The sequence below is a fragment of the Halichoerus grypus genome, chromosome 3, assembly GCF_964656455.1.
Source record: "Halichoerus grypus chromosome 3, mHalGry1.hap1.1, whole genome shotgun sequence".
In the NCBI taxonomy this organism is placed as follows: Eukaryota; Metazoa; Chordata; class Mammalia; order Carnivora; family Phocidae; genus Halichoerus; species Halichoerus grypus.
In genome coordinates, this window is record NC_135714.1 from 70,754,050 (window position 1) to 70,780,989 (window position 26,940).

Consider the following 26,940-nt stretch of genomic DNA (forward strand, 5'->3'; position numbering starts at 1 on the left):
AAACAACAAAACAACTAACAATAAAAAAAGCAGAAACGGACCCATAAATAGAACTAACTGATGGCTGCCAGAGGGGAGGAGAGTGGAAGGATTAATAAAATGGGTGAAGGGCAATGGGAGATACAGGCTTCCAGTTACGGAATGAACAAGTCACAGGGATGAAAAGTACAGCATAGGAAATACAGTCAATGGTTCTATAATAGAATTGTATGCTGACAGGTGGTAGCTACATTTGTGGTGAGGATAGCATAAGGTAGACTTGTTGAATCACTATGCTGTACACCTGAAATTAATGTAACACTGTGTGTCAACTACACTTCAATTAAAAAAGAATATGAATTCAATAGAAATTAGCAGATTTTTTCTTAAAAAAATATCGTTTCCAAATAATCATCACCAAAAAATTAATAAAAATTCCTTAATACCATAAAATATTTTGGTAAAAATATTTTTACCAAATATATTAATAAAATATAAATATATTTTATAATATATTTATATATAATATATAAATATAAATATTTTATATATATCTACTAAATATAAAATATTCAGCATTCAACATTTCTCCAATTGTTTCATAATTTCTCTAGATATGTCTCTGAAGTCTTTTTCATCTATAGTTTCCCCTTCCTTCTTTTTAAATTTTTCTTGCTAATAAAACAGGAGCCAGGTAATATGTCCTATAAAGTTTCCCACATTCTAGATTTTGCTAAATGCATCCCAATGGTGTCATTTTACGTATTCTTCTATACCTTGTATTTTCTTTAACCTGGTATATATAGGCTTCATCAGATTCAAGTCCAATTATTTGGCAAGAATGCTTCACAGGCAATAGAGGCACACAATGACTAGCTCTTTTTTGGTCCAAAACCCCCCTTATTTTTATTTTTTTAAAAGATTTTATTTGTTTATTTGAGAGATAGCAAGCGCACACGAGTGAGTATGAGCAGGGGGAGAAGCAGAGGGAGACGCAGACTCCTCGCTGAGCAGGGAGCCTGACCCAGCAGGGGGGAGGGGCAGAGGGACAGACAGAAGCAGGCTCCCCACTGAGCAGGGAGCCCAATGCGGGGCTCAATCCCAGGATCCCGGGATCATGACCTGAGCTGAAGGCAGACACTTAACCGACTGAGCCACCCAGGCAAAACAAAACCCCCTTATTTTTAAAATACGGATTAAATTGAAGCCTCAGCATTGTCAAGTAGTTCACACAGTGATAAAATCAAGAACAAAACCCCAGCCTTTTAATTCTATTTTCTACTCCTTTCATTATATCAGATATTGTTAACATCTTGCTGATTGATTATAATATACCAATTACTCTGCTATGCATTATATGAGATATGGTCCCACCACTCACCACTTATTACACAAGCCATAAATCCAGAAGTCATTCTAGGATTCTTCACTTCTCTTACTTTCACTAAGTCCATTAATTTTATCTAAATAACATCTCTCTCATTTGTTCCATCCTTTCTACCCCCCACAGCTACTGCTTTAGTTCAGACCTTTCCCATTGCTTTCCTGAATCACTAAAATAGCTTCTTGGACCCCCCTTCTCCATAACTATCTTGCCTTTTTCAACCCAGATCTACCTTGTCAATAAAAGATTTTTCCAAGTTACAAGTCTAAATATATTATTTTTCTGCCTTAACCCTTTGATATTCTCTCATTTCCATGGTGGAGTCCATATTCATTAATACAACCTACAGTCCCCATCATCTGGCCTTTGTCTATCCAACCACCCTCATCTTCATTACTTCCACTCACTATATTCCAGTTTATTGAATCATTGAAGCTTTCTGAATGTGCCAGCAAGGATATATAGTGATTAAAAGTAGACTCTAGAATTAGACTTGACTTTGATCCCTATAGTCCCCCATTTACTATCCATGCAACCCAGAACATACTTACCATCTCTGTGTCCCACTTACCTCACCTGTAGAATGGCAATAATCTCACTGTATTATTTTCTGTGTGTGTGAAGGATGACTGAAATAGCACAAGTAAAAAACTAGCATGAGGGCACTCAGCAAATATTGGAAGTGTGTCATTATGTTGTTCATTCATTTCTATATCCTTTAAATCTATTCCCAAGAACATTTCCCTCTTCTTTCTTGATAACCTTTCCCTTATTAATAACCTAGAAAATTCCGATTCTGATCTCTAAACCTTGTAGATATTTGCATTGCTGTGCCCTACAGCTATAAGTCTGTCTCTCTACACAACTGTGAAAATTTTGGACAGGGACCAGATCTTTCTTATATTTGGCTCTTCATGTCCTGGAACACGGGCTCTCCACTGTCCTGGTTCAGTGGAAAGCTCAATAATTCAAGTTTGGTAATCTGAACAAAATTGATGGTGTTCACTTTAATTATATCAATTTTAATTTATGAGTTACTTAAGCATATTTTAGGAAAAATATAAAATAATTGATATTAAAATATTAACTGTTCATCAGCTCCTTTCCTTTATTATTTCTTTTTTTACTAAATTAAATAATGTAGGATTGTATCTTATGACAATAAGTTTCCTTTTCTTTCAACAGTGAAAACTTGTATAATTATAAAATTTTTAAATGGTTAAATCTTTTGCTACTTATTTTAATTCAAATCCAGTATATTATTATATATATTCAGAACTCAAACTATTCATCTTCATCTAAACCTTCAATTAAATTCCACAATGCAAACCTCTTGGCACTAGAACCACATTTCATGTTTATTCAACTGAGACTGTGTCTTGAAAAAGTGTTGAAGTTTGGGGGTTTTCTGGTGAGAATCCACATTCTGACATCACCTTGCCCATGACAGCGATTGGCTGTTAGAAGGCAAAGAAGAGTTTATAGCCAGTCACAGCAAGCAAATGAGTGAGTGAGAGAGCAGAGGAAATATTCAATCTGTGTCACTCACTCCTGTGAGACTGTCTCCTCACTCCAGCACTGCAAAAGGGTAAGATTTACTATGATGACTTCATTTTCTTAAAATTGAACACTCCACATTTTACAACTCTGGACCTGCTTTGAATTTTTTATTTTAATGTTGATGTTATTGAATTGTATAGAATGGCTATGTAATTTAACACTTGTTTATCATTAAAGTAGTACCTCAGAGTTACGATTCTTTCCAAAAGGTTAAGCTTATTTACCTACACATGTAAATAAGTTCTTAATATTGTGCACATAAACTAGAAAATTCTGTGTCCTACTTTCTATCTCTCCACCTCACAAATAACTGCTTGTTTCCTCATTCTGATGTATTCAAGATAACCTGACTGAAATACTATTTTTCACTTGTAACTCTGCCCCAATGAGTGCAGATTTCACCATAAATTATGCGTAATCTATACTTGAATTATATATAATGTCTTTTTAACATGTTCGGTTTCAAAGTGTTGATATCCTATACCTCTAAAATCAGTATGGGAAAATATATAGGACTAAAGAAATAAATAATGTTGTTAGTTTATCAGACTTTTCCCAATGAAAACTTGTAATTAGATTTTCAAAACTATCCTTTAAGAATGTTTGAATTGTCGTCTGGGTTAGTAGTAGTCAATATAGAGTCTTTGTTTTTTATGAATCAGAAAGTAAATAAAATGAGATTTATGTAGGCAGCCAATTGCTGCCTACATGAATCACTTGGTTCTTTTTATATTATTCCTGCTACGTTTTCATCTAGTTGTTTTTATGGTTTGCTATGAGAAATTTATGTAATCAAAACCCTTTCTACAGTTCCATGTACTTAAGTTTTTAGCTCTTTAAGACATTATAAATATTCCAACTCTTTTCATAAAGCTGCAGAGCAATAATCTTCCTGTTTGCTGGCAAGCTTGACCATGGGTAACAAAGTTCAAAGTATTACTTTAAGCACCCCAATAGCAATAAAAACTTCTTAGACAGACGGGCCCCCTTCAGGGGCAAAGCCTCTTTATCATTGTGTGGCCATTAAGAACCTTTACTAAAGTAGACAGAACTGTGAGGAAGTGAGTAGGCATCAAAATCAAAAGACCCAGTCTGCCACAAATAGAGTGTGACTTAGGACCCAAGACACCTTCTCCAGGCCTTAAATTTTACTCTGTGTAATGTTTAGTGGTAGATACTCAATAAGGATGCAATAAATTGTGGCTAATGACAAAATGCAAAATCAAACTTCAGAATACAGTATATGCCATGGGTTTCATACATACATTTTAAATATTACTTTTCCAAGTGTGTTTATGGGGAAATTGCCATCATCACTACATACTGCTTCTAAAATGTTCCCAAAGCTGTCACTCTCAGTTAAACACTCTCAGTTAAACATATATGTCAGTGCAAATAGGTGGGTATTAGTAGGCTTTTAGCTAAGTTTATTCAACCTCTATTAAAATAGGATTTTATCGGGTGCCTGGGTGGCTCAGTTGGTTAAGTGTCTGCCTTCGGCTCAGGTCATGATCCCAGGGTCCTGGGATCGAGTCCCGCATCATACTCCCTGCTCAGCAGGGAGTCTGCTTCTCCCTTTACCTCTCCCCCATTCGTGATCTCTCTCTCTCTCACTCACTCTCTCTCAAATAAATATCTAAAAAAAGGATTTTTTAGGATTTTATCAAATAGAATGAAATTAAGTAGGATAGGATTCTATTATCCCTCTTTTTTTATTTATGAGGAATCTATATGGAAGTGAAATCTTTGCATGGCCACAAACCCCAGGACTGTTTGGGAACTACTCCCATTCTGAGAGTTCCATCTTCAATTCTTCCATAGAATTGAAGTCTCCATGATGACTACTGCCCTGACCCTGAAAAGCCCTTGATCCATCCTGTGAGTCTCCCCACTAGTGATGGAAAGCTTAAGTGGAGCTGCAGAATAACCTAATTTGAGGAAATTTGTCCCTGATATCCCAAGGTGAAACTCTAATGAGCTCTTCTCATAGAGTTATTCTTAGACATGGCTGTTTGGTGCTACATGCTATGAGAACAGTATTTCACATATTATGGATCATTTCATACACAGAAAAAAAAATACAAAGTATTCTAAGGTATTCATAGGAAAATGGTTCCTATTTTCCATCTTACAAATAAACTTTTAGTTCAAAACCCATATAGAACCAATATATAGAATATATATCTATAGAATCACTTATAAAATCAATCATTTAAATGTATTCAATTTTTGCTTAGTTTTCAATTATAAAAAAACAGGTCACATAACTACACTAACAATTCAATTCCTTAGCTGATATTCCTATGTCAATGATATTAGGAAGCCTCCTTGCCCCAGTGTGAAATACACCAAGCATTCAAGCCCCTTACAGTAATGAAGTGGTGTGCCACTGACAAATCACAGCAGATAGGGTAAAACCAAATATGGAACTCAAGATTACTTAAACAGGTAAAGTTAGTTTTCTACCACTTAAAAAAAAAAAAGCAACAATTTTAAAATAAAAGCCATAAAATTGGTCTTAATTAGTCAAAACTCTAACTAGATAGAAATGAAAACAAATACTTCATCTTCTAGTATGAGTAAAAAAGTTACACTCTGGGGCATGTGGGTGGCTCAGTCGTTAGGCGTCTGCCTTCAGCTTAGGTCATGATCCCAAGGTCCTAGGATAGAGCCCCGTGTCAGGCTCCCTGCTTGGCTGGGGGCCTGTTTCTCCCTCTCCCACTCCCCCTGCTTGTGTTCCCTCTCTCGCTGTATCTCTCTCTGTCAGATAGATAAAATCTTAAAAAAAAAAAAAAAAAAGTTACACTCCTAGTTTTAATATTTATTAACTTTACCACTTCATTAATTCCAGAAGCAATCACCAAAATGAAGACTGCTTTAATTTTGCTCAGCATTTTGGGAATGGCCTGTGCTTTCTCAGTAAGTTCAATATTAAAAACTTACAGTTATTTCCTTGTTTGTCTTTTCATGTAAAAGAGAGAGTATGTAATAATTAAATGTTCTTATAAACAGATGAAAAATACTCATCGAAGAGCCAAATTAGAGGATTCTGAAGAAAATGGGGTAATTATGCTTAGCATACTTTCTTGGCCTGACTATACTTCCTCTAGATTTATTGCATAGTAAACATGAATATATCATTTATTTTGCTTATGCAGGTCTTTAAGTACCGGCCACGATATTCTCTTTACAAGCATGCCTACTTTTATCCTCCTCTAAAACGATTTCCAGTTCAGGTAAGTATAAAAATTAATTTTCTTTCCCACCCATTATAATTTAAAGGGAATCAAATTTAACTACAAAACATCTAAATTCAATTCTCACTGAAAGTCAACCAGAAAGACTGACTTACTACAAAAAGTTTGTTTTTACTACAATACAATAAAATTTATTCCTAAGTCCTCTTTTAAAGCAGAGATATACACATCATTTGGGCCCAGTCTAGAATGATATAATAAAAGCAAACACCTTGGTACAGAGTTCGGGTATTTTGGCTATGCATTGACGAAATGGACAACTTTATCTGTTGTTGACAATTAAGTCAGTGATAAGGTCACTAACTGTCATTTTATAGTTGAGTCAATACTGTCATATAGCTGTTAACATCCGATAATTTACAGTCCTTTAATTGGTAAGGGAAAAACTGACTTCATAAACAGCAGAGACCATTTTTTTAAAAACATTCCTGATAATCAGTGGTGATTGCTGAAGATTTTCTGAACCTCTGACCTGTGTTGGTCACTATAACAGAAGCGTGGCTCAAGCATGATAGAGGAAAGAGAGAAATTCATGAAGTGAATTGTGAGAGTGTTTGTGAGAAAAACAAAACATCCTTGAAATTTGTAAACAAAAAGGAAAATAACAAACACTAAAAATAAGAATTTCTGTTTTTACTAGGTTACCAGTGAAGAAAGCCTTTGAAAACTTGAGGGTGTGGTGTTGGTTTAAAATATTCAACAAACCAGAATTGTGCTATTTTTATTACTATACAGTTTGGGTTCAGGGCACCACTTATGTACCATTTGACCCAGGACTCCTGAGACACTAAAAGCAGTCAAGATGCTGAAAACGATGCCTCAGCACAGTGGCTTGGCAGAGCATCCTACCATATGTTGGGCCAACCCATTTCTAACTCATACAATGATAGGAAATGATAATCTTAAAGTATTTATAGCACCATAATAATTATGGGGAATGTGTGTGGCCACAGAAATATGAGCACAGATGATACAAGAGTTGTGGGTTTTCAGAATTGTCTTCATTCTTTGGTACACCTCAGACCCCACAAATAAACAGTGCTCATTTGAATGTTTGCTTCATTCTCTTTTTTTTTTTACTCTTTTTTTTAAATTTTTATTTTATTTATTTGACAGAGAGAGACACAGCGAGAGAGGGAACACAAGCAGGGAGTGGGAGAGGGAGAAGCAGGCTTCCCGCCGAGCAGGGAGCCCGATGAGGGGCTCGATCCCAGGACCCTGGGACCATGACCTGAGCCAAAGGCAGACGCTTAACTGACTGAGCCACCCAGGCGCCCCCATTCTCTTTCCTAAGCTAAATGGAAATGATATTAAGTTTACATTTCTGGCTAGCTCCTCAATTTTTTAAAAATATCACATAGAGATTATTTCCATCTATAAATTTTTATAGACATATAAATGTGATCCAATTAAAATATCCATAGTGAAAAGATATTAGGAGAGGTTATATTTTTCTTATCATAAATTCAAAGTTCAAAAATCTTTAAGTAGATTTTTAATATACAATATTTAGAGAAATTATATGCAAATTCATTTCAACTAATGTAGAATTTGTTAGTAAGACAGTTGTATTTTAAAAATATCCAATAAAATATATGCTCCAATCCAACAGTCTGACCTAGTATTGATGATCTATTCTCCTACTTTACAAAGTTTGATTTCTAGAATTTTTTCCCTTACATGTCTACTTACATATTTTCCACAGCTCTGTATTATTTATTCTCTTAAATCTATCAAGTATTTGGTGCCCAGATTGTCACCCCAAAATTCATTAAACTGTATTGGCTTTGAAATTTATGTTTTATTCAAACAAATCTGTGTTTACATATAATCATTTCTTTTTTTCTTTTCTTTTTTTTTTTAAGATTTATCTATTTATTTTAGAGAAAGTGCGCACAAGTGGGGGGAAGGGCGGGGGAGAGGGAGAAAGAGAATCCTCAAGCAGATTCCTGCTGAACATGGAGCCTGACGTGGGGCTCCATTCCATAACCCTGAGATCATGACCCAAGCACAAATCAAGAATTAGCCACTTAACCGAGAGAGCCACCCAGGCACCTTTACATACAATCATTTCTAAAATACCAACTTCCATGAAATATGTCATATCAATTATAAAGCTATCAACAGTCTACCTATAGCTTATCTCTCTGCTTGGCTATAGAAATGGAAGCATAAATAAGCCTAATACCCTAAGCATTTTTAATTAAGGAAATTGCTTCTTTTAGGAATCATATGTTATTTGAATTGTATGTGAATTCTTTGAGGGCAGAATCTTTATATTTCCTTTATCGTACTGATCTCAGCTATCACAGTGCTTGACACAGGGAAACTGTCCATGTTTCCAACTTCATCTCTTGCTACCACCCTCATTCTCAAAACAATGCCTGAAACACATATTTTGGGACTGAATAAATGGGAGTGACAGAAGTTGAAAGGAGTTAACGGTAAAACATATATACGTGTGTGTGTGTGTGTGTGTGTGTGTGTGTATTTGACTTCTGGAAGAATAGTATGTCTTAGTTACAAATTGGCATAAATGAAAGAAAGGAAAAAAAATGTCAAGGCTTTAGGGCATTTCATGAAGCTTTAAAACTGTTCTCACTGCAGACACTGAAGAGTAATGTGGTTGGGACAGCAAGAAAGCTAAGGGTGAGGAAGCTTGTAAAAAGATTCAAACATTCCCACTGAGACAAAATACATTGCAAAAATATGCTGTCCTCTCTATTAACTAACAAATAGAAATAGTTTACATGTAATACCATGCTTTATTCACCCTCTGAGCTAAGGAAAGCACAACCATTAAGGTCATGGCAGTGGAAGAACAGGTATAATTATTCTCTTTTCCACCCAAGGTTATTCTTGGCTCAAGGGGACAAGCATTCCCTTTTCTTGGGTGGATGGCATGGCCACTGAAGAATGAGCCCTACAGGGACAGCCCTGAGTAGGACTGGAATATGAGTGTTTCCTCATATCTGATCTCTAACCCTGAGGTTCTTCTGAAGCTCTATTTTCTAAGACCCACAGTACTTAACTAGGTCATCAGAATCTAAGCTAAGATTTGTAGGGCAGAAAATAACAGCATCTTAAGTCAGATATCCATTTATCTACCTGGTGCTATTAGGGGTGGTTGCAGAAAGAGAAGGAAAATTCAATTTATCATTGGGAGAAAGATGAAAAATCTCCACCGTCTTAAAGTCTCTGATAACAGGTGTTTAGACTTATATTTCCTTTTAAAAAGTAGCAAAGCTTGTTAACTTATATTTTTATATACAGACTCCTCGGTTTAATATATTCTCATTCAATATTGAACTCTTTAGAGGGATGGTACTCTATAACTCTCCTAAATGAGTAAGTGAATTAATTTTGCTCTTATATAATTTTTACCTCATATATATAAAATCTCATTTATATATACAGAGAGGCTTATTTTATGAAGTAGCTTTAATTAGACTGAAAGATATTAAAAATTATATGTAAATCTAATTTCAAGTTAAATTCTAATTTAAATTCAGCAGGAACTCATTATTTAAAAGAATCATTTAGTAACTTTTATTTCACAATAAGCCTAATCATTTCATTTATATTTTATAAAGAAAATAAAATAATATGATCTATGTGTTAGTTCATTTGCCTTGAACTGGCTGGAGAAGTCACAGCTGCTCTGGGCTTGATTCCTTCTCTGTAAAATAAATTGAACCAGATAATCCTCTTGTTCTTGCAGAGTTAAGCAATTCTGATTCACCGCTCTAGTTTTTACATACAAAATGTTTCAACATATTTCCTATGTTTTTGGTATTGAAAATGGAGTATCTCATTTCATATCTTGATCACTACAAAATGCCTTTTTCTAACCTCATTTTATATATTCCCAATCTCCTTATATCTTTTTCTCAGATTCATATGAAAACTGTTCTAAGTAAATAAATCAATCAAGATGGTAATACTAATTAGGGTAAATATTTGTACATATTTTATCTTAATTCAATCAGCAGGAAATTTCCTTTGGTGTTGAACATCTGTGTACATATATATGTACACAGATATTCATATATTTATGAATTCACACATATATACATTTTTTTTTAGAGCAGTAGTGACTCATCTGAAGAAGATGGAAATGGTGACAGCTCAGAAGAGGAGGAAGAAGAGGTAAGGAACTTCTGCAGGATTTTTCATAATAAATCAGGCAGCATAAAAACAAATAGGAAACTAGTCTACTGTAGCCTGGACTTAGCAAACAGCCATTGCCAGTTTACCAACTACCCACAGTCTTCTATTTTGGACAAGAGGAATGTTATTGAAATTAGAACCAACTAAAATGACCTGTTTAAAATACTATTGCAGTTTGACGTTAAAGTGACCTGTAAGCGGTACACAAAACCAAAAATGTCTCCATAATAAGTGGAAGAAGTGTAAATTCTGATAAAAAGAAAAGAGAGTATTATCTACACTTAGGTGGACAGAACATGATGATAAAAGACAAGTCCCTAAACTCAGTGCAATACTTGTTTTAAGGACTGAATTTAAACTCAATTTACTACGTGGGTAGTATATGAAAAGCTAATCCTATATCCTCTACAATGTTATTTTGATTCATTGGTCTTTCTTGACCCACAAAGTAGGGTTGTTGTTTTAAACGAGAATTTCCTATGTCTTTTTGTCTAACAATAAAATTTATGTTCTTACAGAAATGCAAATACTCAAGGTGTATAAATGTATACAGCACTATATGGTACCACAGATTCTACACATAGTACTGCATAGTCCTCGATAGTACTACAAATTAGTGTAGTTCACGGCTAAAATTCATCTGTGTATCTTGGAAATTGTGCTAACATGTTTATAACTGACACTCTTGCTCAATATACTAATTAGGTACCTTTTCCTGGATAGTCAATTATAGCTATCCACTGCTTTGGGGACCTTCTAAATTCAGGTATTCTTAAGTGCTATTTATGAATGGGCAGCAACAGTCAAAAATGGATCGTGTATAAACATCTGCTATCTTGAAAATAAAATGGTATGGGAACTTTAAAAGTGACAAATAATTTGTTTGATTTTTTTTAACCATAAAAGTATCATTTCCAGTACTATAATTTACCCTAATAGCTTAAGGAAGACCTTATAAGAATATCAAGCCAGTACCAGGAAAAATGCCACCTACTAAATCCCACAGAATTTTACCCGGAGTTCCACTTAGTAATCTAACAGAACAACTAAGCTGAGGTAATCCATTTAACTACAACTGTTTGCTGTACAGTGATCGCAAAATTGCCTTGCCAGTAGATTTCCCAATTAGATTACATACATTTTGGCAATGGTTCTTCATTTGTTATGATGGTGGTTGGGAATGGAGGAAGATTAGGACTGCTTTAAAACTATGATGAAATCATACACACTCAAAATGTTGCCAACAATCTCTGAACATTAATCATCCTCCCAAAACTTATCTGCAAACTTCTCATGACCCAGAGGACTAGAGCCCATAGGGTTCATCTCTGGTTTGGGGAGAAACAGTGCTGTACCGTCCTTATACCTCCTCACATTGCCTAGCACAGTTTCTTATACAATATATGGTATCCAACAAATACCTGGTGGTTTGGTTTTGAAAACTTCAGAGAATAAATACTCCAAACATCATTCATTAAAAGTGATCATAGCAAAGTGGATAAATAAACCTGGAGGCTTCTCTCCTGAAGAGATTCTAGAACTCCCTTTTTCCCCATTTCTTCCCTAAAATTTCATTGGCAATTCAGGTTAAATACATAGAGTCCCCAGGAATTGTATTCAAATGAGAGGGTGCTTAGGAATGTTTTCTATTGGGTGATCATTTTTTTCCACTCCTAAACTATTCAGCCTCACTTAAAAAAAAACTTTTATTTAAATATAATATACACAACACAATTATCATATGTATAGATGTCACTGAAATTTCAGAAACTGAACACACAAGTGTAACCAGCACCGTATCAAAAAGCAGCACATACATTGTGCTCCATTTCATTCATTAACCAAAACCACCAAGAGCAACTGCTTTTTTAAATCCTAACAGATACTGGTTTTGCCTATTTTTGTGTATTGTATAAATGGAATCACACATCATATATTCTTTTATGTGTGGTCTCTTCCACTCTCAACTTCAACGGTTGATCCATATCGTTCTACAACTATTTATCATTCATTCTCATTGTCAGTATCTCATGATCTGAATGTACCACAATGTATTACTCTTCTGTTGATCGGCATTTGGGTAGTTTCCAAGTTTGGGCTATAACAAAGAGTGCTATTGTGAACATTCTAGTATTCCTTCTGGTGAACATATGCATTTACTTCTGGAGGCCATTTTACTTAGAAGTAAAACTTCTAAGCAAAAGGTATGCATATGTTCAATCTGAGTAGAGGCAACCAAAGCAGATATACTGTGATCTCCCTCTATCAGTGTATCAGTTGCTCCACATTCTCACCAACACTTGTTTCTTTCAGTCATTTTAGCCATTCTAATGGGTTAATAATACTTTTTAAAAAATTATTGCTAATTTTTCTATTCAAAAAGATATCTGATGCTTAATACCCATCAACAGACTGATCTGTTTTTCTTTTTAGTTCACTGCAACAGGATATCCTTAAATAAAGTATCTAATAAAGAAAGGGCTTTGTAGGAGAAAATACAGAAGTTCATGAGTTGAGAGTTTGGATTTTTAATCATGACTGCCACTAATGAACTACCGTCTATTTGACCCGATGCAAGTTATTTATCTTATTGGATCTCAGGTTTTTCATGTGTAATATGACAGTACAGGACCCAAATTGTATGTTCTATTCTAGGAATCTTTCCTCCTTCTCCCCTGAAAGGTTCAGTCTGTTGGAATAAAGCATAAATGAGAAAACATAAACAGCATGGTGTTTGTGGGTTATTTGTCACAATTAGCTTAGAGACTGTTTTGGGGTGGATTCTAATAGTCCCAAGAGTTTATTGAAACAGTGGAATTTACAAATTTGATGAAATAAACATATTCTTCTTTAGTCACTTTGTTTTAGTAATAAGGCAGGCTAAATCTGGGTTGTGTTTGTTTTATTTTTTTATTTTTATTCTTTACATAACTTATTTTTTTCTTCTAACATTTTGTTTTGGAATCTGTGGATTAAGTTTTTATTTAAATTCCAATTAATTAATATACAAGGTAATATTTGTTTCAGTTGTACAATATAGTGATTCAACACTTCCATACAACACCCAGTGCTCATCACAAGTGCCCTCCTTAATCCCTATCACCTACATAACCCATCCTCCCACCCACCTCCCCTCTTGTAACCATCAGTTCGTTCTCTATAGTTAAGAGTTTGTTTCTCAGTTTGCCTCTTTCTTTTTTTTATCTTTGCTTGTTTGTTTTATTTCTTAAATTCCACATATGAATGAAATCATATGGTATTTGTCTTTCTCTGACTTATTTCACTTAGCATAATACTCTCCAGCTCCATCCACATCATTACAAATGGCAAGATTTCATTCTTTTTCGTGGCTGAATAATATTCCATTATATATGTATATGTATATATATGTATATGTATTACATCTTCTTTATCCATGCATGTTTTGAAGTCTTGACTTTTAATATTAGCTATGAATCACATCAGACTAACTCCATTAACAAACAACTGCCTAACAACATAGAGTAAAGGCCAAGAACAAAAGGTTAAATAAGATTACAGTAATATTAATAAAATTATAATAACCATTCATTTGAGGAGTATTAATTTTTTTAAAACATCTTCATGCAATAACTTTATATACCACTAAAAATTTCTTGGAGTGTTTAGTTTCTTCATTGCACAGTAAAACTGATTGTGTGTCAAATGCCTAAAGTTTTCTGAATACTGCATACAATACAGAACTAGCTTATATGCTGGCAGATGACTTTTGAGTTAAATATGTTTTTTGTCTAAATACACTTGAAAGCATATGAAAAATATTCACTTCTTTTTGCCAGTAAATAAGACATGCAATCAATTTGTTTGAAGAGAGGCATTTCTATAAAAATTCCTTTAGGAAAAAATATCCTAGGCATAGCGTGAACATTCATATAAATCCTCTTCCTCATCAAAAACATCATAGTGCATTACAAATGGCTCAGCTTTTTAAATTAGAAAATACAGCTTCATCACATATAAGACCTTAAGGGGCGCCTGGGTGGCTCAGTCACTAAGCGTCTGCTTTTGGCCCAGGTCATGGTCCCAGGGTCCTGGGATTGAGCCCCACATCGGGCTCCCCGCTCGGCGGGAAGCCTGCTTCTTCCTTTCCCACTCCTCCCTGCTTGTGTTCCCTCTCTCACTGTGTCTCTCTCTGTCAAATAAATAAATAAAATCTTAAAAAAAAAAAAAAAAAAGACCTTAAGCAAGTTATTTAGCTTTTCTGAGCTCACCTTCCCTTTCTAAAGAGCATAATAATCCTACCTTACAAGGCTACTATGAGAAATTAAAAAAAAACAGGTATAAGCTCTCAGCTGATTTGTCAGCAAATGTAAGAATCCATTTACTACCATGTTGTAATAGTACATAAGACTTTAGGAGACTAAGGCATCTAGGATAAAATACCACATAGTCAGATATGCTGAAATTATTACAAAAGCATGTTTTATTGATTAAATAGAATATGGAAATGTCTAAAAACAGAATATGGTGAGATAAATAGAATGAGGTAACCTTGAGTTGAGTTTTAAGAAGTGAGAAGTGCAAATGGCATAAGAGGAAGCAAAACTGTTAGCATTAGGTGATGAGCTGGCTGAGGAATACACTGTTTTTCTCAATTGTGGCTCATGACTCCAACAGATTTTGAGTTCTCTTCCAGCTAAAATAACTTTCCTTGCTCTGGATATTTTCACCAGGAGAATTCAAATGAAGAAGAAAACAATGAGGAGAATGCAAATTCTGATGAAAACGAAGATGAAGAATCTGAGGCTGAGAACACCACCCTTTCTACCACACCTGGCTATGGAGAGGAGACCACACCTGGAACAGGGTACATAGGTCTAGCTGCAATGCAACTTCCCAAGAAGGTAATCATTCCTCAAAAATGTTAAATCCGATTTCATTTCTTCACTGAAATCTAAGGTTATCTTGACACCAAACAGAGTGTTTTATAAGGTAATTGAAAAACCAAGAGCAGATTCAATTTCCCTGTTTACAAATAAGGAAGGATCTTTTCCCAGGCCATGCTATTACACTGACTTCCTACATTATAGCAGAAGACTAAGGACAAGCATCTTAGCAATGGATAGAAGGTCCTGAAAGATGCCACTGTATTTCAGGGAAGAGGACTCTAAGACAGACAAAATGAATAGCAAAGCTATAGGAAGCATCTCCCACAGAGAAGGCTTATTTATCAAGTACATTTTTCTCCATCAAAACCCAATGACAAAGGTACTAGTCCTGAATTCTTAAAACACCCACCAAAGGTACTAATTCTGAATTTTTAAAACACCCACCAATTCTTTTGTAAGTTAAGCTGGCTTCAATTCAAAAATACATCTAGAACAAGGCCTTAGGTACAGCCTGTGTTGAATGAAGGAATGGTCTTAGGTTTTTACATTTTTATACCTAGATCTGGATTCTTTCAAACTTTTCCTTACAGGCTGGGGATAGAGGACACAAGGCTACAAAAGAGGAGGAAAGTGATGAAGAAGAAGAGGAAGATGAAGAAAATGAAGCAGAAGTGGATGAAAACGGGCAAGGCATAAATGGCACCAGCAGCAACAGCACAGAGGCAGAAAATGGCAATGGCAGCAGTGATGGAGACAATGGAGAAGAAGAAGGTGAAGAAGAAAGTGTCACTGAAGCCCACGCAGAAGGAACCACAGTGGCTGGAAAGCAGGACAACGGTGGCTCAAAGACAACAACCTCTCCAGATGGTGGGTTTGAACCTACGACTCCACCACCAGAGCTCTACGGGACTACCACCCGACCATCTGGGGAAGCTACCCCCACCGGATATGAGGGAGAGTACGAACAAACAGGCACTAATGAATACGACAATGGATATGAAGTCTATGAAAATGAAAATGGGGAACCTCGTGGGGATAATTACCGAGCCTATGAGGATGAGTACAGCTACTATAAAGGGCGCAGCTACGACGGCTATGATGGTCAAGATTACTACTACCACCATCAGTGAAGGTCCAGCCTGGGATGAATTCCTCTATTCTGGCATTTCATGTGCCACCATTTTCAAAGTTCAACTCAGGAAGGTGAAATATAACAAATGTGCATATTATAATGTGGAATGGTGCTACCGTTCCAAAATAATTTTCTGTAATTGCTTCTGCAAGTAATGGGCTTCTTGTTGCTTTTCCCTGGTATGTTATTGAAAGGTTATTGTAAATCAGGGCCATTTAAACCAATCCATGAGATTGAGTTCAATTACATGTTTTGAGGTTGTAGTTTTATAAATAGTATTTTTAACATGTTTATACTGCTAAAACTCTTCATGCAAGAAGTGCTTCTAAGAATTAACATTAATGACACTATATACAAAGTATGTGTAGTTCTTTAATCACACTACCTATCCAACACTGTATATTATGTTTAATTATCATCTTCATGTATTTTTATGTGACCTTTATGTATATTCTATCTATGGGTTTTATCACAAATAAAAATGCAATCTTTCAAATATGTTCTAATTTTTAAAAAGAGAGAGAGAGATTCAGAATTGAAAAAGATGAATCCAGTGGGGGACAACAAAGCTAAAGGATAAAAGCTTATTTCCACTATGGTTTAAAACCCAGAAGAACTCTAAGTATTTTGTCATGGATAAATCAACATAACTAAGATTTTGACATGCTTGTGGCATAGTCAACCACACACATCAGGAGAATAAATGGCTTTTATTAGAGTTGCCAGATTTCACAAAAATATAGGATGCCTAGTTAAATTTAAATTTCAGATGAACAATGAAAAACTTCTTAGTATAAGTATGCTCCATGCACTATTTGGCCTCTGTGAATTATTTAGGACATACTACTAAATAAATCACTCATTATTTGTCTAAAATTCAAATTTAATGGAATATCCTATTTTGTATCTGGCAACCCTACTCCTTTTTGATTTGGTTTTAGGCGGGGTAGGGTGTAGGATGGAGTAGAAAATTCTTATACATACACACACATTCACATATCCACACACATGCACAGCATTAAAGAGTGGTTGCAGACATCATGACATCAGGATGCTTCACTCCTAAATACTTCAATATTTAGTATAAAAACAAGAAATTCTCCTAAATAGCCACAATACCATTCTCATTCTCATTCTAAAGAAATTAAACACTGCTATGATAGTATTTTGTAATATACAGATCATATTCACATTCTCCCAATTATTCTAATAATATCATTGATTACTAACTCATTTAATCCTCACAAAATTCTATCAGGTAGGTATTTTTGTCATCCCCCATTTTACTGATGAAGGAACTGAGTCAGGCACAAAGAGATATACAGCTTGCACAAGGTCACAAGTGGCAAAGCTGAGGGTAAAACAAAGGCAGACTGGTTTTAGAATCTGTGTTCTTTACCATTATGCTATATTCATTAGTGTATATTTATCAGTAATGGATGTTGAGCCATAAGTGAGCAGGAAATCTTTAATGATGAGAACACTGCTGAAAAATAAGCTTTGTCCTATATCACAATTTTCTTAGAACCAGCCAGGTTTTATGACTTGGGCCCTAAAGAATATTTTCAAAGCAAGGGTCTTCTCATATCTTGGCATATGTTTTTACATACTGTGCAAAGTGCATGAACTATCGAGTTAGATGGGCTTGAATAATGGTATTATTGAGAGTAAATTAATATCCTCCTCTAGAACCCATCACCTCATCTCCTACATGTGGAGTGTACACAGTAGTTGCTGTTCAGAGCCCAAGATGTTAATGAGGTGCTCAGAATCATCATCTCTCTCCTCTCCACTCCCCTTCCTTTCTCAATCTTAACACCTGGGTGCATCGATTGTTATATAATTACCTGGTCCTTTGGGAACTCATGGAACATTTTTTTCTTGCCCTACTGCCTCTTTTGTAAACAAAAGCTTTTGACGAGATTGAGGCCTTGGGAACAGTCGTCAGATCAGCAGCAGCATCAGAAATGCAAATTCTGGAGCACCACCCAAGACCTACTCAATGAGAAACTGGGAGTGGAGAGGTGATTCTTGTGCACCTTAAAGTTTGAGAACCACTATCTTCATTAATATAGTAGCTAATGTTTATTACACATTTACTGTGTGCCAGTTCTAGTCTAAGCATTTTACATATATTACCTCATTCTCAACAATTACTTAAAAGTCCACTACATTTTACAGGTAAGGAAATGAGTTACAGAGACATTTAGTAACTTGCCTGAGATGACGCAGCTGTTAAGTGGGGGAAAGGAATCTGCTCCAAAGTCCACACCCCATATATCTCTCACAGCTTCTTTCTTTATAGAGAAAAGTCACCCTGTTAAGATAAGTGAATTTAATTGGGAATCAGAAGAGGAAATTTTGGATAAGAGCACATATAGCAACCCTAACTATGTTTTTACTTCTTTGCCCTTTGGTGTTAATAAGAAGATATAATTTTACAGGTTTCATGTCATGCTCAGGTGATCAAAGAAGGATCTCTTTGAGAACAGAGACTGTTAGTAAACAAGGAAAACATCCCTTCATGCTGCTGTCGAAATAGGACAAAACTTTGTCAAGCATTCCCCAAAAGGCAGTGTGATTCGTGACAGGGCCATGAGGATCTCAACTGCAGCTGCTAGGTTTGCATGTCATAACTCCACTGATTCAGCCAGTAGGGAGACAACAACCTCAAATGGAGTCAAAGTTTATTACTTTCACAGAGAGCAAAAGCAGGATCAGCATGGTGTCAGCTCTCTGGTCCCACAAGATGACACTGAGCCAAAGGGGCCAGATGACAGACAGCATAGGTAAGTAGGTCATTCCACTGTGAAGGAGCTAGCTCTCATGTATGGCTAAGTAGAGAGACAAAGAAATCTGCAGTTGAGACTTAAAGGGGGAGAGGTTGAAAGTCCTATGCTCAACTGAAAGCAGGGAGATGGATGAGAAATAGCCTTGTGACCAACTCCCAGAAGATGGAGAGGTGGGAGAGGAACTGCCTCTAGAATTTCTGCACCGGGCTGCTTATCACTCCTTTCTCCAGGAGGTAGTATAGGGTACTTGGCCAAGCCTCAGGTCAGACTGCAGTCAACCTTCACCCATGTGGTCCATACAGAGACATGGCAGGTTGTCAGGAAGTGGCAGTAGAGTTCTTCGCCTACACACCTCTTCCAGATCCCAAAGTTTGGGAGGCTTATGAGTTTCCTGGATCATGTAAAGAAGGCTGGTCACACAGGGGAGTTTGGATAAACTAAGAAAGGTCACAGGGCATGAGAAGGATTACTTCTACAAGATGATCCCCAGCAGACATGCGGGGCCTCACCAGGCAATGGTGCACTAAAAGTCTTCTCAGCACAGGCCATACTGTGGGGGTGGATGGTCTGTGGCTAGTAGAGTGGCCACAGGGCAGCTGCATCTTAGAGATGACTCTGTCCCTCTCCCTGCGGTCACTCTAGGTCCCATCCCCTCATTTCAAGCCCTTCTTACCTCCTTCAACATGATACCACAATCAATATCCTCTCCGGCTGGCAGTCAGGTAACCCATATTTAATCAGTGGGGAACATTAAATATCACCCTGCCCTCCTTTTCAATTTACTATCGTGATATATTCTACACCCTGTTTCTTTCATGACTAACCCCGTTGATTTTCTACTACCCTTTCTTCTCTTAGCAAAATTTTCACTTCACAAAACTAAAGCTTTGATTTCCAAAATGATTGTTTCTAGGAGCTTCAAGAGCCTATTTCTGAAATGAAAAGCCAAACTTTAACTTTCTTTCCATTTGGATTCCTTTCATTAGAAAAACAAAAAACAAACCCAGCCTATCTCTAGGCAAAGTGAATCCCTCTGAATGACCAAGAGAAGAAATAATGAAAGTGGGAGAAAAGCAGAAAAATGTAAAAACACTTTTTTGAAAAGGATAATCTAATGTCAGGAAATACGAGTCTCACTTTAAAAAAAGAATCAATACTAGTTAAAGGGAAACCATGAAGCAATCACTCAGACTTATGTTTATCCAAGTGCAAATATTTGTAAATATTTTCTGCCCTTGTATCTTTAAACTATTCAGTGGGTTAAGAACTCATTAACTGGATTTGTTGGTTTAAGAATAAAAGTTCCCATGCAAATTACTCTGGTCTTTCTCAGGTTTCCCCCCTTGAATTTTATGGCCCCTAGAGTCCCAAAAAGGTAAGACCTGCATTGGTGTGTATAGAACTTGTCTTTTCTCTTTTTAAAATACAAATTTAACCTCCACTATTTTAGTCAGGGGTCACCAAACTTTTCTGTAAAGCAGAAGTCAGTAAACTTTTTAAAGGACCAGTTAGTAAGCATTTTTGGCTGTGCAGGCCATACGGTTTCTGTCACAACCACTCCAATCTGTCACTGTAGCGATAGCAGACATAGATGTATGTGAACAAACAGACATGGCTGTGTTCCAAAAAAACTTTATTTGTGGTGACGGAACAGATTTGGTCCACAGCCCATAGATTGCTGACTCCTATTTTAGATGATTATATAAGGTGATAACCAGGAAGAACTGTTTAATTTTAAAATTTAGCTGCTGTTAATAACTTAGGCTATAAACAAACTATTAATGAATTCACTATCTTTTTTTTTTTTTTTAACTTGAAGTTTGGCCCTTTATTTCAAACTCTACTTTAAAAATTCAGTAAAATTTCTGGTGTTTGATACAGCAATCTGTGAATTGTCTCCTTTGTGCAGCTACTTAATAAAATGCTTCTGACATGTCCTGGCTCTAAATACATCAAGAAGTATTACCTTTGATAAATAATATTTAAAGATGATTTTTTTCACTACACTATCTTTGGAGATTTTGTGACAGAGATGATCAGCTATGTCTAACCCCTTAGCCAGGTAGGAAAAGCTGGATATTGATTCTAGCTGTAGGACAGTATAGTAATGTAAAATTAACTGCACAACATAAACCATTACTTATGCTGTATAGAATGGGTCATCATCAAATCCAGTACAGTGATGGTTAATTCTGAGTAAACAGGGGTGTCCAAATGAAACATTATTTCTAAGTAATACTCAATGAGATCAGCATGTGAATATGTGGACTTGGTAGATTGTCCTCAATGGATTAGGCATCATCCAACCCATTGAGGACCAAAATAGAACAAAAGGTAGAAGAAAGAATTTGCAGCTTTTGCTTCCTACCTGGCTGCTTGAACGAGGACATCTGTCTGCTCCTGCCCTTAGAGTGGGTTTTATGCCATCTGTTCCCCCGGTTTTCAGGCCTTCTGACTCAGACTGGATTTACATCACTGGCTTTCCTAGGTCTCCAGGTTGCAGATGGCAAACTGTGGGACTTCTCAGCCTCCATAATCATGTGAGCCTATATGGAAATATATGTGTGTGTGTGTGTGTGTGTGTGTGTGTGTGTATATATATATATATATATATATATGGGCTCACATACATATGGATATATATATACATATCTCTTACTGGTCCTGTTTCTCTGGAGAATCCTCACTAATACAGGTATACCAAACATTCCGAATTGAATGCATTTTGAATGCTCAACACCTGCACTGTTATCAGAAATTGACTCAGGCACACTGTATTCTCCAAAAACGGTTCCAATGATATCCCCCATTCTACAAGCTCTTCAGCAATGTGACACTGTCACTTCTCTACATCAAGGCATGGAAACTACTTCTGCACAACTTTGGATCTGACAGCTTTGACCAATACAATGACAATGACTCCATAACAATTCCAGGCTTAGCTCACAAAACTGGCCTAACAACTTCTGCTGTCTGGTCAAGACCCTGGAACTCATGAAATATAAGACAGAGGAGACCGCCTGAGAAAGAACAGAATATAACAGAATGTAATTTGCATGGGACTTTTTATTCTTAATCCAACAAATCCAGTTAATGAGCTTTTAGCCCACTGCGTATTTTAAAGTACTGAGCCACCATGTAAGAAGTCTAGCCTGTTCTACCAGAGAGAGAGGTCATATGGAGAAGCATCAAGGCACCATCAGACTTCAGTCAGGTCTTTGGATAACTTTGGATAAGACTTTGCACTTTGTTCTCTCTGAATGTTCCAAATGAGAGAACCCAAGCGAGGACCTCATGGCTAAGCCAAATCACATTACAGAACCTTGAGAGAAAATAATATATTGGTATTTTTTAAAAGATTTTATTTATTTATTTGACAGAGAGAGATAGCACAAGCAGGGGGAGCAGCACAAGAGGGAGAGGGAGAAGCAGGCTCCCCGCAGAGCAGGGAGCCCAATGCAGGACTCGATCACAGGACCCTGGGATCATGACCTGAGCCAAAGGTAGATGCTTAACTGACTGAGCCACCCAGCCACCCCTATATTGGTGTTTTAAAACATTAAGCTTTGAGGAGGTTTGTTTCATAGCAATAGATAACTGGAACAGGAGCTGACAAGCATAGAGAAAATCTGGGTTCATGAGAATTAAGAGAGTCATGAGAGAAGAGCTAAAATAAAATACTAACACTAAAAACTAGAAACTGAGGGTGCCTGGGTGGCTCAGTAGGTTAAGTGTCTGCCTTCGGCTCAGGTCATGATCCCAAGGTCCGGTGATCGAGTCCCACATCAGGCTCCCTGCTCTGCAGGGAGCCTGCTTCTCCCTCTCCCTCTGCCTGCCACTCCCCCCTGCTTGTGCTCTCTCTCTCTCTGTCAAGTAAATAAAATCTTAAAAAAAAAAAAAAAACTAGAAACTGAGAAGACTACATATGCTCCAATTTGGTAAGAAAATATTAGTATGAGCCCAATGCAATGAGTAACTAGCTGGTAAATGTTGTCATATTCTGTCTCCTAAGGAGAAGATTCTCAGTCCTGAAAAACAAAACGGCAACCTCTGAAAAACACTATTTTGAGAATGAGAGATATTTCCCCCTTGAGGTAACACAGCAAAGTTTTACAGCCACTTCCAGTGATGTTACCATGTCCTGAAGGAAAGGACTGGTATCATTATAATTATGTTTTAACTACATCCTCTGAGTTACATTTTAAGGTGTAATAAGACATCTTTCTAATATAAAAATAAAAGTAAATTATATTGACATGTCTTCTCTTTGCTAGTAATAGCTGAATGAGTAAATAAATAGCCTAGAGAAATGAACACAGCTAGCTTCATGCTGCTCTATGACCCTCCATGGTTCCATATCTGGATGAAATTTTTATGTACTTCTGTCGAAAATCTCAAATACTGAGAGAAAAAAATAAAAACTAAAAATAAAAATAATTTTAGGGTAGAAGACAAAGTTGGTTGCAAGTGATGTTTTAGAAAAAGTGACCTTTTTAAAAAAATTTAGGATGAATATTGATATACACATGAATGAACATATGTAAAACAGAAACATTTTCTTCTGCTAAACACAGGGTAAGACTCCCAGCACACCAATTCTGGACTCCATTCTGAAGATCAAGGGGGAATAAATACTTCTTTGAAAAGCTTAAAGCCTTGACAAATTTTTAAAGATCTATCTATATGGTAAATAGGAAATTACTCAACAAAGGCCCCTATTTTCTAATCACAACACTGCAATGACTCCCCACTGAGTCTGGAGGGGAAATGTACATGTGTTGTGTTCGTAAATTAGAAAAAAAATTACTATATATATTATATACTATATATAATTTCTCTCTCCCCCCCCATATATGTTTACCTCTAACTGCCTAAGATGATACAGAAAAATGTGCTGCAGAACAGTGTTAAAAATAAGTTGGGCACCAAGATTCCAGAAGATAAAATCATTGCCTATAATATTTTTTTAAAATATCTATCAAAGTAATTGGGCCTAGAGCACAAGTACAGGGAAGATGGGTGTAACATTCCAGAAATAGATGGGAATACAAAACAAAACAACTAAAACCTCACCCCTGGATGAGGGTCCAATAGCTGGAACTGATAGTATAGGTTCCTAGTTAACTAACATTTTATATGATTGCTCTCTCAAGTGAAGGGTAAGGAATGAAAAAGCCACCACAAAATGCAACATGTTCCATGGACTACTTCCATCTTAAAATCTCTTTGAGGACCAACCCTGGGTCAGTGTGACCCAGGAAAGCCAGGCTAGGTACATAATCTGTGTAGGTGTCCATTCTTAAACTGTCAGACAAAAACCAGAAGAAAATCCAAGTGTCCATTTCTTGCCTTAGTCTCTACTGCTTCCCAGTTTTGTTTTGTTTTCCAGTTAAATAGGGATGGTGTGAGAATAATCCCCCCCCTTTTTTTTTTTACAGAACACTGTTCTTTATCTTTGGTTATTCATTCCTAACAAATATTATGGCAAAACTGTTTATGACACAGAACATTTAGAAAACATTGAGTTTTCGTAGTTCAAGCTTAACTGAGGGGGCAAGTCAAGAGGGTAGAATTAACACCTCTCCCTCAGAGAACTTTAGCAAATGATCGCTCTTGGTTGTCCCCACCCCCCACCTCCGCCGCAGTTTCTTCTCTGCAACCTTAAAACCAGAATAGGCTTTTTTTTTTTCTTTTGTCAATTGTAGGTTCTAAATTTAAGGCCCAAGTTGATTTTTTTTTTTTTTTTTTTTTTTTTGCAGCTTTGAATTCATTTTAACTTTGGGAGCATATATATTTAGCTACTGCCAGTTTACTCCTTGCTAGGACTAGGAGCTAAGCAATTTTTTTCTCTTAAAATTCAACGAATTTTCTCTTGTTAAACATAGATACGTCTAGATAGAAGTAAACATTTTCCCATCAGTGACATAAAGGAGAAATACCTCACAGGTTCTAGGCAGCTTCACCCTGAAGCTCTCCGCGACGAGCATATCCACCGCAAGCATTTCCCTCGCATAACTAACTGACCGTAAAGCAACTTTGCCGTAAAAGATACAATCACGAAGAATAAAGGGGGCTTTCATTAAAGGGGGCGTAATGAAACATGAAAAATGAATAACAAAATTAAAAACACTGCTGCGAAATGCAAAATATTGAGTACATTCAAAATGTATAGTGCAGATTTGGGGTAAAACTGCACAAATAACTGATTTTATTTTGTAGATTTTATCTAAGCCCTTGTCTTCATAGTCATTCATAGTATTCTACTATTTTTTCTTTGCTTGATGATTCATCTCCTCATTGGCATTACACTTTTTCTTTTTTCACTAAAATTTCTTCCTTCATTAAGAGAAGTTTAAGGGGGAGCTGGGTGGCTCAGTCAGTAAGCATCCTAGTCTTTTTTTTCTGAGTTTGAGTTTGGAGTGGTTTATTATGAAGTACTGCTGTAACAAAACTGATAGATACATGTTTGTAATACTAAACATAGAACACTCAATAAGCACCCAATCAACTGTAAAAAAAATTGATTTAAGTGAATCATAAGTGTAATCACAATACTGATAATTGTGTTCCCTTAAAGATTTTATTTTTTTAAGTTTTTGTTTTTCTAAATGAGAAAATGGTATTCACAAAAATTTTTTTTTCAGAAAATACTCAGATTTTTTTTTCACATCAGAAACTAGTGATTTGAAAACCAGCACTTCAATGCAACATATCACATGAAGCATCTGAGTCTTGATTTGGGCGCAGGTCATGTTCTCAGGGTGTGAGATGGAGCACCCCCCAACCACCACCAGCTCCATGCTCAGGAGGGAGTCTGGCTGAGATTCTCTCTCCCTCTCCCTCCACCCTCCCCTCTGTGTTCGCCCATGTGCATGCGCTCCTGCTCTCTCTCTCTTTCAAATAAATAAATAAATCTTAAAATAAAAAAAGACACAGAGAAGTATCAGTTTCCAAATACTAGGATGCATATTTGTAACTGAGCTTTGTGTCCCCTTGTGAAAGCCTTCTACACTGTTGTTTGTTCTTGGCATATTGTCACATGTTCAGTGGTAGTCTGTTAAGTTCTATGGGAAATGTAGGTTCAAAACTCTGCACTATCATATAGACCATTATGAGGGTAAGGTTTATATAATATAAAAATGGGAGTAATGTGTCAATGGAGAAATCAAACCAAACTGTTAAGCCAAACTGTCAACCAGTTATTTTTTTTATCTTTTATGACAAAATTGCCATACAGCCAATTCCTTATGTGGTGAAAATGTTTTTAAGGAAAATGCTCACAGCAAAGTAATCATTCAATGAAAGTTTAACTTATTACTATGCTCCTCATTTTCAGATGAAGAAATGGAGGCTCAAAGAGATTCCATTTAGTTGCTTAGGCAACTGACCACAATAAACAAGTGGTAGAGTCAGTATTTGAACTCAGGTCTGTTTGACTCCAAAGCTACTAGATTTAAATGTCTCCATCGTCAATGACAACACTCAAACATTCTAAAATCCAGGGTTGCGCAGTGAATCAACAGTACTTCCAGCCCAACAGCTCAAACTCTAGTCCTGGCAAGTGTTTTAAAAACCAGCTCCAGTTACTCAAAAAGGATCTGCAGAATTTGGACAAAGCAAAAATAGGGATTCAGCCTAAACAAAAAAGACGCCATTCTCTCAGCTAAAGCTGCCCAAGGGCTGTTTTGTTTGTTTTATTTCGGTTTTTGTCTGTTTTGGAAGTTAGGAGAATTGGGAGTTTACATTTAAATCTCATTGTATATCATTTATAGTTTGTTAAAATTGTGTTTAACCAAAG

At 36.2% G+C, this 26,940-nt stretch overlaps 1 protein-coding gene and 1 long non-coding RNA gene across 3 annotated transcripts in view; one reads left to right on the forward strand and one right to left on the reverse strand.

Moving 5' to 3' along the window:
* Nucleotides 1–1,989, reverse strand: part of LOC144381259 (uncharacterized) — a 47,542-nt gene extending 45,553 nt beyond the window's left edge. Inside the window, exon 1 of the long non-coding RNA XR_013446151.1 lies at nt 1,935–1,989. This is a non-coding gene — a long non-coding RNA (uncharacterized LOC144381259). The remainder of the gene's footprint in view (nt 1–1,934) is intronic.
* Nucleotides 1,990–2,810: 821 nt separating this feature from the next.
* Nucleotides 2,811–16,832, forward strand: IBSP (integrin binding sialoprotein). 2 transcript variants are annotated; one of them, XM_036096738.2, is made up of 7 exons: nt 2,811–2,951; nt 5,775–5,842; nt 5,936–5,986; nt 6,082–6,159; nt 10,267–10,329; nt 15,063–15,233; nt 15,809–16,832. In XM_036096738.2, exons 2-7 carry the CDS (start codon nt 5,789–5,791, stop codon nt 16,346–16,348), a joined length of 957 nt encoding a protein of 318 aa, XP_035952631.1. In that variant the 5' UTR covers nt 2,811–2,951; nt 5,775–5,788; the 3' UTR covers nt 16,349–16,832. The 2 variants fall into 2 exon arrangements, with proteins under 2 accessions (XP_035952631.1, XP_077925064.1); XM_078068938.1 differs by having other exon boundaries at nt 2,860–2,951; nt 5,778–5,842.
* Nucleotides 16,833–26,940: the final 10,108 nt, after the last annotated feature.

Coding starts and splice junctions, on each gene's coding strand:
- IBSP (XM_036096738.2), top strand. CDS start 5,789: ATGAAGACTGCTTTAATTTTGCTCAGCATTTTGGGAATGGCCTGTGCT. Junction 5,987..6,081: donor AGGATTCTGAAGAAAATGGG/GTAATTATGCTT, acceptor TTGCTTATGCAG/GTCTTTAAGTACCGGCCACG. Junction 10,330..15,062: donor CAGAAGAGGAGGAAGAAGAG/GTAAGGAACTTC, acceptor TATTTTCACCAG/GAGAATTCAAATGAAGAAGA.